Raw genomic sequence first — 12,259 nt, 5'->3', positions numbered from 1 at the left:
ACACAAGAGCTACTAGAAGAGCTCAGCACAGAGTTATACAGCTTAGGGAGGCTTTGAAAGAGCACTTTTAACAATGAGCCACAATAATGAATTTATAAATTGGACAGATTTGGACACATTTTCATGAGAACAAAGAACAGCATATCTTCTTCTGTCGACCTAGTGACGTCTACACCAGGGGTTAGCTTGGCTTAACTATGCCTCTCAGGGGTGTGGATGAATGCTGATGTAACTTTTTCAGTGTAAAGCAGTCCTCAATCAAGCTATGCTACCTCATGTGCAATTAATTTGAGTGTATTAATTCAAGTTAACTGTGCTGTGAAGACACACCCATAAGCACCTAAGAGTCCAATTCTCATTGGAAGTCAATGAGAGTTAGACAATTATAAGCCTATATTACTTTTGAAAAATGGGACTTCAGTGCTTTTGAAAATTTTACCCTGAATATCTACAGCTGTACAAAGTCTATTTTTTTCTCTGATTCTGTATTCTTCAACCTAAACCTGCTTGAAAAGAACAGTAAATATATATTAAACACACAAAAACTATTAGAAGAACATTATTAAGGTTACAATATCATGTACTCAAAAATTAGCAAATACTGACTGTGCTATCTTAATTCAGCCACCTTCTGCATATGCATCAGGATAAAATGTTAAATTACATGATCACATACTATTTTTCCTTGTCTCATTCAGTGCAGAGAGTGCACTGTGATCACTTAATGAGCAGCTATTCAATATTTTATTTTATCCTCATTGTGTGGCACTTTACCCTATCTACTGCACACAATTCAAATTCTACTCTAAAGACATAATTATTAACTTCCTCATAAGCTTTTCTATGGCGCCCTTCACATTAGTAATTGGAATGTTTCCCAAACATTCATGAAATCTATATTCACAATACCCTTGTGAAATGAGTGAGTATTATTATTCCCATTTTGCAGGTGGGGAATTGAGGCACAGAGACTGCTCGTTCTGTGTTTCTACAGTGCCCAGCACATTGGAGTCCTGGTCCATGATTGAGGGCTCCTAGATGCTATGATTACACAAATAAAAAATTATTATTATTATTAAGTTCAAAAGTATCTTTGGTTGCCAAATTTGAGAAAGCTAGGACCTGACTTTTCAGAGTACTTAGAATTATTATATAGCACTTTGTATGTTCAAAGCACAGCTCCCACTCACTTCACTTACACCTATAAGTGCTCAGCACTTCTGCAAATCAGACTGTTGGGTCTCAGCATGGGCACCCAGAAAGGGAGGAATACACAATAGGTGACCTCCTGTGAAAAGTTTAGCTTAAGTGACTTGCCTAGCATCATATAGGAACTCTGTGGCAGATATAGGGGATAGAATCCAGTTCTCTAGGGCAGCATTCAACTGCCTTAACCATGAGATCATCCCTTCTCTTCCTGCAGTCCCCTGCCTCCTTATTCACTACACACCTTCCAACTTCTGCAACAAATGAGGCAGGAGTCCTATATTCAACATCCTCCTTCACTACATTACCATGCTCCATCCACAGAGCAGGTTCATCCTGTGCACTGATTGAGGTAGGAGTCCTGTGGAAAACAGTATGTGATTATGTAATTAAAGACTGCATCATAATGCATATCCAGAAGGGAAGCCAAATTAAGGTAGCATAAGCAACCTTAAGTCTGGCATTTCCTAAGTTCTGAGTACTTGACTCAGTGATCACTTGCACACTTTACAACATTTCTTTAACATAGTTTGTGGGCATATAATTCACTAGGATTTAAAAAACCAAAACAACAAATTCTATCATGTGGTATCATCAAATAAGTCATCAGCAGGGCTGGAAACTTTAGACCTATTGCACCAACCTTTGCCATTTGAGCTAATGGTGTAATTTACAGCAGTAGTACATGGTCATCTTCTATGTACACCAGCACTAAAAGGGAATGGAACTCTTTGCCAGTGGGTTGTACAGATATTTGCTCACAGCAGAGGAATGATGAGACTCAGAGATATTGGGTTCCAGTTCAGGATCTTTAAAGGAGCGTTCTCTAGTAAGCACAGACACTTCTGACTATTCCCCTAAGCTTGATCCTCCTCCACCTCTGCTTCATCCACTCCAACCCCTCCCTGTCCTAGTCTTGACTCTAACCTATCCTGGCTAACCCATCCCACTCTAACCCATCCCAATCATATTTCTCCTAGGCTACTCAGTCAGTCTCCACCCCTCAGGCTTCTCATCCCAGTCCCAATCTACTTACAGAGCAAGTTCTAGTATCACCCTTCCAGACTCCCTGTCACAGTCCTTTTCTCTCCTCACTCCCGTCCTAGTCTTCCATCCCCAGTTTCCAGTCTCCTTGCCCACCCATTCCAATTTTCTCCCTTCCCAGGTTCCCTCTGACAGCCTCTTTGCCCAGACAGTCTTAGGCTTGGTCTATACTACGGGGTTAGGTCAAATTTAGCTGCATTAGGTCCATTTTAAAATGAATGCGTCCACGTAATCAACCCCGTTCCATTGACTTAAAGGGCTCTTAAAATTGACTTCCGTACTCCCTCCCGGCGAGGGGAGTAGCGCTAAAATCTGCCTGGCTGGGTCAAATTTGGGGTAGTGCCGATGCAAATCGACGGTTTTGGCCTCCGGGAGCTATCCCAGCATGCTCCATTGTGACTGCTCTGAACAGCACTTTGAACTCTGATGCACTAGCCAGGTACACAGGAAAAGCCCCAGGAACTTTTGAATTTCATTTCCTGTTTGGTCAGCGTGGCGAACTCAGCAGCACAGGTGACCATGCAGTCCCCCCAGAATCGCAAACAAGCTCCAGCATGGACCGAAAGGGAGACACTGGATCTGACTGCTGTATGGGGAAAAGCATCTGTGCAGGCAGTACTCCAATCAAAAAGAAGAAATGCTTGCTATGGGAAAGGATGGTGCTGCAGTTTGAAACAATTCCCACATGTTATGCGTAAGAAGCCTACCCTGCGTACCCTTTGCCTTACAATGACTGCATGGAAACTGAATTCTGTTGCCCAGCCATGTGTGATGTGTCACCATACCAGCAAGCGCTCAATATAAAAGGCAAAATGCGACCTTGTACTTAAAGCACATGTGCTGTCTGCTGTGAATTGCTTGATTCACTGTGAAAGAGTCTCCCTTTTGTTCTCAGAAATGTATCATCTTTAATTTTACTCTCCCTTTTTATCTCCCCCCCAGGTGCAAATGTTTCTAGGCTCCCCCTATCATCTCCGGCCCTGAGGTTATCGCAGTTTAGAAGGCAAAAAAAACCCACTCGTGATGACATGTTTTCCGAGCTCATGCAGTCGTCCCGCACTGATAGGGTGCAGCTGAATGCATGGAGGCATTCAGTGTTAGAGGCTAGGAAAGCATTAAGTGAGCACGAAGAGCAGAGGCAGGAGCGCAAAGAGCAGAGGCAGGAAGCGATGCTAAGGCTAATGGGGGAGCAAACGGACATAATGAAGCATCTAGTGCAGCTGCAGGAAAGCCAACAAGAGCACAGACTCCCGCTGCATCCATAGTACAACCACCTGACCTCCTCCCCAAGTTCCATATCCTCCTCACCCAGATGCCCAAGAACACGGGGGATGTGGGGGGAGAGGCTCTGGGCACCCAGCCACTCCACTCCAGAGGATGGCCCAAGCAACAGAAGGCTGTCATTCAAACAGTTTGATTTGTAGTGTGCCTACAATAAGCAATGTGGCCTTGTCCTTCCCTCCTCCGCCACCCCACCCCACCCCACCCGGGCTACCTTGTCAATTATCTCCCTTTTTTTAATTAATAAAGAATTAATTTTTTTTTAATTATGAAAGAATGCATGGTGGTTGGCTTACAGGGAATTAAAATCAACAAAGGGGGTGGGTTTGCATCAAGGAGTAATACACATAAGTGTCACACTGAAGCCTGGCCAGTCATGAAACTGGTTTTCAAAGCCTCTCTGATGCGCAGTGCACCTTGCTGTGCTCTTCTAATCACTCTGGTGTCTGGCTGCTCAAAATTGGACACCAGGTGATTTGCCTCAACCTCCCACCCCGCCATAAACGTCTCCCCCTTACTCTCATAGATATTATGCAGCACACAGCAAGCAGCAATAACAATGGGAATGTTGGCTGCGCAGAGGTCTGGCCTAGTCAGCAAACAGCACCAGCAAGCCTTTAAATGTCCAAAGGCGCATTCTACCACCATTCTGCACTTGCTCAGCCTATAGAATCATAGAATATCAGGGTTGGGAGGGACCTCAGGAGGTCATCTAGTCCAACCCCCTGCTAAAAGCAGGACCAATCCCCAACTAAATCACCCCAGCCAGGGCTTTGTCAAGCCTGACCTTAAAAACTTCTAAGGAAGGAGATTCCACCACCTCCCTAGGTAACGAATTCCAGTGTTTCACCACCCTCCTAGTGAAAAAGTTTTTCCTAATATCCAACTTAAACCTCCCCCACTGCAACTTGAGGCCATTACTCCTCATTCTGTCATCTGCTACCACTGAGAACAGTCTAGATCCACCCTCTTTGGAACCCCCTTTCAGGTAGTTATCAAATCCCCCCTCATTCTTCTTTTCCGTAGACTAAACAATCCCAGTTCCCTCAGCCTTTCCTCATAAGTCATGTGTTCCAGTCCCCTAATCACTTTTGTTGCCCTCCGCTGGACATTTTCCAATTTTTCCACATCCTTCTTGTAGTGCGGGGCCCAAAACTGGACATAGTACTCCAGATGAGGCCTCACCAATGTTGAATAGAGGGGAACGATCACGTCTCTCGATCTGCTGGCAATGCCCCTACTTATACATCCCAAAATGCCATTGGCCTTCTTGGTAACAACGGCACACTGTTGACAACAACATGGAGAAATTTGCTATTGAGACTGAGCTCATTTACAAGAGCAGAAGCGCAGAATTGCAGCGGAAGCGGTGGATGATGACAGTTAGCAGTCATACTGCACCGTCTGCTGACAGCAGCACCCAGGACACAACAGCAGCAGTGACGGTGAGCTGAGCTGAGTGGGCTCCATGCTTGCCGTGTTATGGCATCTGCATGGAAAAAAGGCACAAAACGATTGTCTGCTGTTGCTTTCATGGAGGGAGGGGCAACTGATGACATGTACCCAAAACCTCCCACGACAATGTTTTTGCACCATCAGGTATTGGAGCTTAACCCAGAATTTTAGTGGGCGGTGGAGACTGCAGGAACTGTGGGATAGCTACCCACAGTGCACCACTCCATATGTCGATGCTAGCCACGGTAGTGAGGACACACTCCTCTGACATAATGCGCTTAGTGTGGACATACGTAATCGCCTGTATAAAATCGATTTCTAAAAATCCACTTCTATAAAAATCAACCTAATTTCATAGTGTAGACATACCCTTAGTTTTCCCCCACACACCATCTCACTGTCATATGACTCCCTCCTTCTCATTGGCCCACTGGATCCCAGTCCCAGTCTCCTTGTCCAATCAGTCCTAGTCCCACTTCCTGGCTCCTCATCCAATCTCAGTCTCCCCACACCCACAGAATCCCAGCCCTCCCTATTTTCTTCTCTGATGTTCAGTCCCAGTCTTCTTGCCCAGCCAGTCCCAATTTCTCTCCACAACTCCCAATCCCAGTTCCCCTCTCCACCATCTCTACCAGCTTCCAATCCCAATCTACTCCCCTGCTCCAGGTCTGGCTGTTGTCCCCACTCCATTTGAATAAGGCAGCTTCCTTCTCTATATTATCTTAGCCCAGCAAGGGGGACACTGACAGCACAGAAGGGACAGGTTCCCTGCTCTCAGTTCCAGTGCATGGCCCAAGCCTGCAGCTGCACAGAACTAACATTTTTCAAATATTTATAACGTGGCCAAAATAAAGCCTTCATACACGACTTCAACATCTTTACAGAGAAAGAATCTGACCCATCAAGAGAACTGACTACTAATTTAACAACTACAACAACACTACACAGAAAACACTTTATAAAACTGAATATAGGAGTCTTATGATTACATGTCACACTTTGTTCTTCAAGTTTATTTTATAATTACAATGGCACTGACTCTGAGAACTTTAAAGCCTGATGTTTAATAATAAAAATATTATGAAATGAAGAGACACTAAAGACAAAATATAATGGTCATAAAAGCAAAGAGAAAACCTAGAGATTCCAATGAATATGAAGTGAAAGCTGAATTAAAAAAACTAAAACCAAATACAGTAATAAACTGAAGCAAAAATGGCATCTAAGAATCAGACCTGGGACTCACCGTTGAAAACAAACATTTAAAAAATAAATCAATGAAAAGAGAGAGAATGTAAAAATGCAAACTGATACAACAGTAATTTAAAATGAATGGAACTGAACTAAAATTACTCTGTTGTTGCAGTAAAAAGAACAGCACAGCACCATGGAAATTAGATCCCAAAACTGTTGTATATCTAGTTTAGTTTGCCTCAAATAGTCTGGCTTTACATCTTTGCCTTCTATTGAGTGTTTTAAAAGACCAAAATTTCATAATTTCTAGTTGTGTATATAGAACTATTTTGATATTTCTGTAGATGAAGATTTTTTGTAAGGCTCTTAATTCAGTCTCTCCTATAGTGATATTTTTATTTTGTAATCCAACGAATATGCTTAAAGTGCAGTTCTACCTAAAAATAAATTTCTATAAATATCATGGTTTTAAGTTAAGTCTGATGTCAGACATGACCTGAAATCTACAGGACTCATCATCTGAATATCTGCTGACAAGAACCATAGCTCTGCCACTTACTTGGCTCCTAACCAAATCAGCCACATTGAGTTCTGTTGAAGGGATGGGCCTGAAACCCAAAAACAACTCTTCAAGTGGCTCCACAGATGAAGATGTCTGTAGCTTAAAGCGACCTATTTTTAAACCAAAAATTGCCTGTTCTGGTTATGAAAGTGGATATCATGGCTTCTGGAGGTAGTAACCCACTCTTTCTCCCCTGTATATCATTTGGGTATAAATTCCTTCCTCCTCTCTCTCTCTCTCTCTCTAATCTGTATGATGAAATCATTAAACAGCTGGGATTTATACAGGCAAATTTTACAACCTTTTAAAATTTACTTGGACAGTAAGATATAAGTCAGGTTTGATAACTGAATATGTTTACATTGGTGGACAAGAATAATGTGTCCATTATAACTTTTGGACATGTATTATGCGGTTTTTCATTTCTGCTACTTAATTTGTCCTCTTTCTGAGCTTCTCAAGTAGTTGTTTTTTATGACTAACTGTTGAACTTTAGAACACTGATATAAAAGAAAATTTAAAAAGCAATTACTTTTTTTAATGCTATTGGCTCAATTTTTTAGTTATTGTTCCTTCACATTGCTTTTCAGAGGACCTTTAGCCATATGCTTCCTGGACCCATAATGATGTCTCCTCTTCTGGGACCCTGGCAAGATCTCTGGCACTGAAGATCCCTCTACATTTCCTTTTTCTTATCCTTGTGCATGAGGACAGCTGAGAACAGTACTAATGTATTGTCAAAGTGAAGACCCACTTGAGATTTTGGAAACAATGCTGGAGTTAAGCCCACATCAATATCTTCATGCTACTTCTTTGGAGCCAGGAAAGATCCTGGCACTGTACTGAAGGAGTTCCTGCACCAGCTTGTTCCAACAAACAAGGCTCTTCTATGTCAAAAAAGTGTCTGTCATTGACACATCAGTAAGGATTAGCTTTGCACTAGGTTTCTTCAGCACCTGGGAAGTCCTCATTATGAACAAAGGGACAGCACCAATAGGTTTTTTACAAGTCAGTGCTGGCCCTAGCACCAATGAGCTGTCAGCACAACTAAGCTCACATCTCAGAACTGGCATTTTTCATGATAAAGTGACCTCAGTTCCAATCACATACTTAGGAACTACAGGCAGTGAACCCAATCCTGTACAGATTTCTTCCATGCACAGGTTGTTGCTGATTTGCCTGGCTTTGAAATAAACGACCACCTGCCTTTCACAGCTATAGACAGTGGATCCAAACGTAGATTCAAAGGCCAAACTAATAAGGCCTCCTTGTTGAGAAAGGTTTGGTGCCTCCATTGCATATCACTCTAGGCCCAAAGGTAGAAGACTCTGCACAGTGAGCAGTCATATGGACTCTTTCCCCCAGGGACAATAAACAGTGGCTGCATGAGTCTGCTTCAGGGAACACGGAAGAGCACAACACATCACTTAAATCTGTGTGTTATCCAGATTCTTGGAAGCTGGATTGGCCACAACTAACCAGTGGTAGGGCTTTCAATTCAAATATTAAAATAAAGTGTGCAACAGTGCAGAGTTCCCAAAATATGCTAAATAAAGTAGAAAAAGGAGAAAACAAGAAAAATAAGGAGAATTTTAAGGTAAAACAGAAATCGCTCCAGGTACAGAAGAACAATCACAATACCTCTCAGCTTCCAGCGTTCACTGGTTCAACACGGCACTGATGCAGCTCCATTGAGCATGCATTTCTTTCCAGAAGGTTTGAAAAGGTCAGCAGTACCAGGTGGGAATATGCAGCAGTCCCATGAAGTACTGTAAGAGGCTATATTATTACTCCTCATAAACAAAGTTACATTACTGTATCACAATAATGAACAAATTCCATTATATCAAACATATTTTCAATTTACTCAAAATAAATACTTTTACTTGTGCTATTACAGGAAACCTTAACGTACAAACACACAAAATATCCAGAATTTCATGTACTTTTCAGTTTAAAATATATTTGTTTTATTTATTTGGTTGTTTATAAATATTCAAAACTCACTTTGTTGTTCCAAGATTTAGCATCTTCCTGTATCTCTTCTTTTTGCTTTACTAACTCTTCAAGATGTCTTTCTTCCTTAATAATCTTCTCCTCTGTTTCTTTTAACTTGATACACAATTCAGTCCAAAGAAATTCTGAGTGTTTTAAATCATTCCTAATAGAAACACGAGAATAATCTCATTCATTCATTTGGAAGCGTTCCAACATCACCTGTCTCCATAAAGGAGAATGTAAAGCAGATTTGAATCAGTAAAGATTTATTTTGGTTCTCTCTGTTGCCTAAGTCACTCAAATACTTATATATGAATGGATTTTGAAATATCTACCCTGACATCATCATCTGCCAGAAGCTCGGGCTGGAAAACCCAGGATGGATCACTTGAAACTGCCCTGTTATATTCATTCCCTCTGAAGCATCTGGCACTGGGCACTGTCAGATGACCAGGTACTGGGCTAGAGGGACCATTAGTCTGACACAGTATGATTGTTTTTTGTTCTTATTCCAGTATGTCTTTAAAGTTATTCATTTATACTTAAAGATTCAAAACATAGAGAATCCCTCTAGGCAAAACCTTATGTTACAAAAAAGACACACGGACAGGAATAGTCATTCTATTCAGCACAGTTCTTTTCTCAGCCATTTAAAGAAACCATAATCTAATACATACCTAGCTAGATTACTTACTAAAGTTCTAAGACTCCATTCCTGGTCTATCCCCAGCAAAAGCAGCATACAGACAGACACAGACCCTTTGTTTCTCTCCCTCCTCCCAGCTTTTGAAAGTATCTTGTCTTCTCATTGGTCATTTTGGTCAGGTGCCAGCGAGGTTACCTTTAGCTTCTTAACCCTTTACAGGTGAGAGGATTTTTCCTCTGGCCAGGAGGGATTTTAAAGGGGTTTACCCTTCCCTTTATATTTATGACAGTATGTCTGCAATCTACCTTCTACTCAGAAACAAGACACACGTGATGAGCCTCCCACAAAGGTACTATGCATAACCATTATGAAAACACTACTCGCCTTGTGCAGTAACTGCAGTTCTTCGAGATGTGCGCCACTATGAGTACTCCATTCTAGGTGTCTTTACATCCCTGCACCTCAGATTGGAGATTTTTGGTAGATGTTTGGCCCGCACATGAGCTCTCCCTATCTCGCACTGCATTCTGTTTCTATATAGCACTGTACAGGCAAACTTCCCTCTGTTTCTTCTCTATCACAGAGCTCATACATAAAAGCTCCAAAGTAGAGGGAGGAGGATAGGTAGCGGAGCACCCATAGGGGAACACATCTCGAAGAACTGCAGTTACTGCACAAGATAAGTAACCTCTTCTTCTCTGAGTAGTGTCCTTATCATAGAATCATAGAATATCAGGGTTGGAAGGGACCTCAGGAGGTCATCTAGTCCAACCCCCTGCTCAAAAGCAGGACCCATCCCCAATTAAATCATCCCAGCCAGGGCTTTGTCAAGCCTGACCTTAAAAACTTCTAAGGAAGGAGATTCCACCACCTCCCTAGGCAACGCATTCCAGTGTTTCACCACCCTCCTAGTGAAAAAGTTTTTCCTAATATCCAACCTAAACCTCCCCCACTGCAACTTGAGACCATTACTCCTTGTCCTGTCCTCTTCCACCACTGAGAATAGTCTAGAACCATCCTCTCTGGAACCACCTCTCAGGTAGTTGAAAGCAGCTATCAAATCCCCCCTCATTCTTCTCTTCCGCAGACTAAACAATTCCAGTTCCCTCAGCCTCTCCTCATAAGTCATGTGTTCCAGACCCCTAATCATTTTTGTTGCCCTTCGCTGGACTCTTTCCAATTTATCCACATCCTTCTTGTAGTGTGGGGCCCAAAACTGGACACAGTACTCCAGATGAGGCCTCACCAATGTCGAATAGAGGGGGACGATCACGTCCCTCGATCTGCTCGCTATGCCCCTACTTATACATCCCAAAATGCCCTTGGCCTTCTTGGCAACAAGGGCACACTGCTGACTCATATCCAGCTTCTCGTCCACTGTCACCCCTAGGTCCTTTTCCGCAGAACTGCTGCCTAGCCATTCGGTCCCTAGTCTGTAGCTGTGCTCCCTCTAAGTGACTCTATAGCAGTGCCCCTGCTGGAAGGATGGGGCTTCGGAGCAGAGTACAGTATGGATGACAATACTGTCAAGCCAAATATCACATCTGATGCAAAAGCAAGGGTGACTGAATAATGTTCTGCAAATGTCTGAACAGATGCCGAAGCTGCTGCGCTGCATATTTTTGTGACCAGAGGAAGGCCATGGAAGTGGACAGAGAGCCTGTAGAATGCGTTCAGGCTCCCGAAGGGTTGTAGCAGTTGCAAAAGCAGTTGGCAATGCAGTCCAATATCCATCTAGAAAGTCTTTGCTTAGAGACTGGGGATCCCTTAGATCTGTCTGCAATGGAGAGGAATAGTCTTGGAGATTTTCTGAAAGGTTTGGTCCTTTCAAAGTAAAAGGCTAACACTCTTCTGATGTCAAGTGTGCAGAGTGTTGCCTCCCTTTTATCCTGGTGCAATTTGGGAAAGAATGCTGGAAGGTGAATAGGTTGATTTATGTGGAAGACTGCAAGTATTTTTGGAAGGAATTTGAGGTGTGATCACAATGTAACATTATTTTTGAAGAAAATCTTAAAGGGGTAGAGGGTACGCCATTAGGGCCCCTATCTCTCCCACTCTCTGAGCACGTAATGGCCACTAGGAACATGGTTTTCATAGAGAGGTGTAGGAGTGAGTAAGTTGCCATTGGTTCAATGGGAAACTTTGTAAGACAGCTCAAGATCTGGTTATGGTCCAATGATGGTGTAGGATCTCTGATTTGGGGTAGAGGTTTCTCATGCCTTTAAGAAATCTTTTTGTTGTAGGATGAGCGAACACCGAATGACCCTCTACCTTCTGGTGGAATGGTTGTGAGGTGTACCTTCACTGAGCTTTGAGATAGCCCAGATTTCTTTAATTCTAGGAAGTAAAGAGGAGGATGCAGAGGTAATTTGTCTTGCATCACACCAGAGTTGGAACCTCTTCCATTTTTGAATGTATGTTTGATGAGTTATTTTCCTGCTATGTAACAGTACTTCCTTCAAATCCTCAGAACAGTACCTTTTAAAACTTTGGAACCATTGAGGAGCCACACTTTGAGCCAGAGAGTTTGTAGATTTGGGTGATGGCTCTAGACTGCATCTTGAGAAAGAAGATGAGGAATGGAGTGGACAGACCACCACCTGAAAAGGTATGAAAACCATATCTGTGTTGGCCATGTTAGAACTAGAACAACAACACTGGCCTTTTCTGCTTTAGCTTGAGTATCACCTTGGATATTACTGGAATCGGTGGAAATGCATATAAGAGATGTCTGTTCCACCAGAACACACAAGCCTCTCCATCACGACATGGTAATGATCCTCGGAAGATCATTAGGAAGAGAGAAAACTTCTGAAATCATTACAGGATCTAGCTCCTTGTCAGAATACGGATCCAATCACGAAACAATGGGT

At 42.6% G+C, this 12,259-nt stretch overlaps 1 protein-coding gene across 1 annotated transcript in view; it reads right to left on the bottom strand.

Moving 5' to 3' along the window:
- The window catches only part of CCDC178 (coiled-coil domain containing 178), a 357,941-nt gene that overhangs the window by 278,192 nt on the left and 67,490 nt on the right, over window positions 1-12,259 (bottom strand). Inside the window, 1 exon segment of the mRNA XM_073331282.1 lies at window positions 8,750-8,903. Within this exon segment, the coding sequence (XP_073187383.1) occupies window positions 8,750-8,903 (154 nt within the window).

This window comes from Lepidochelys kempii, chromosome 2 (assembly GCF_965140265.1).
Source record: "Lepidochelys kempii isolate rLepKem1 chromosome 2, rLepKem1.hap2, whole genome shotgun sequence".
In the NCBI taxonomy this organism is placed as follows: domain Eukaryota; kingdom Metazoa; phylum Chordata; order Testudines; family Cheloniidae; genus Lepidochelys; species Lepidochelys kempii.
The sequence above is the reverse complement of the archived record's forward strand: the minus strand, read 5'-3'. Positions and strand labels throughout refer to the sequence as shown.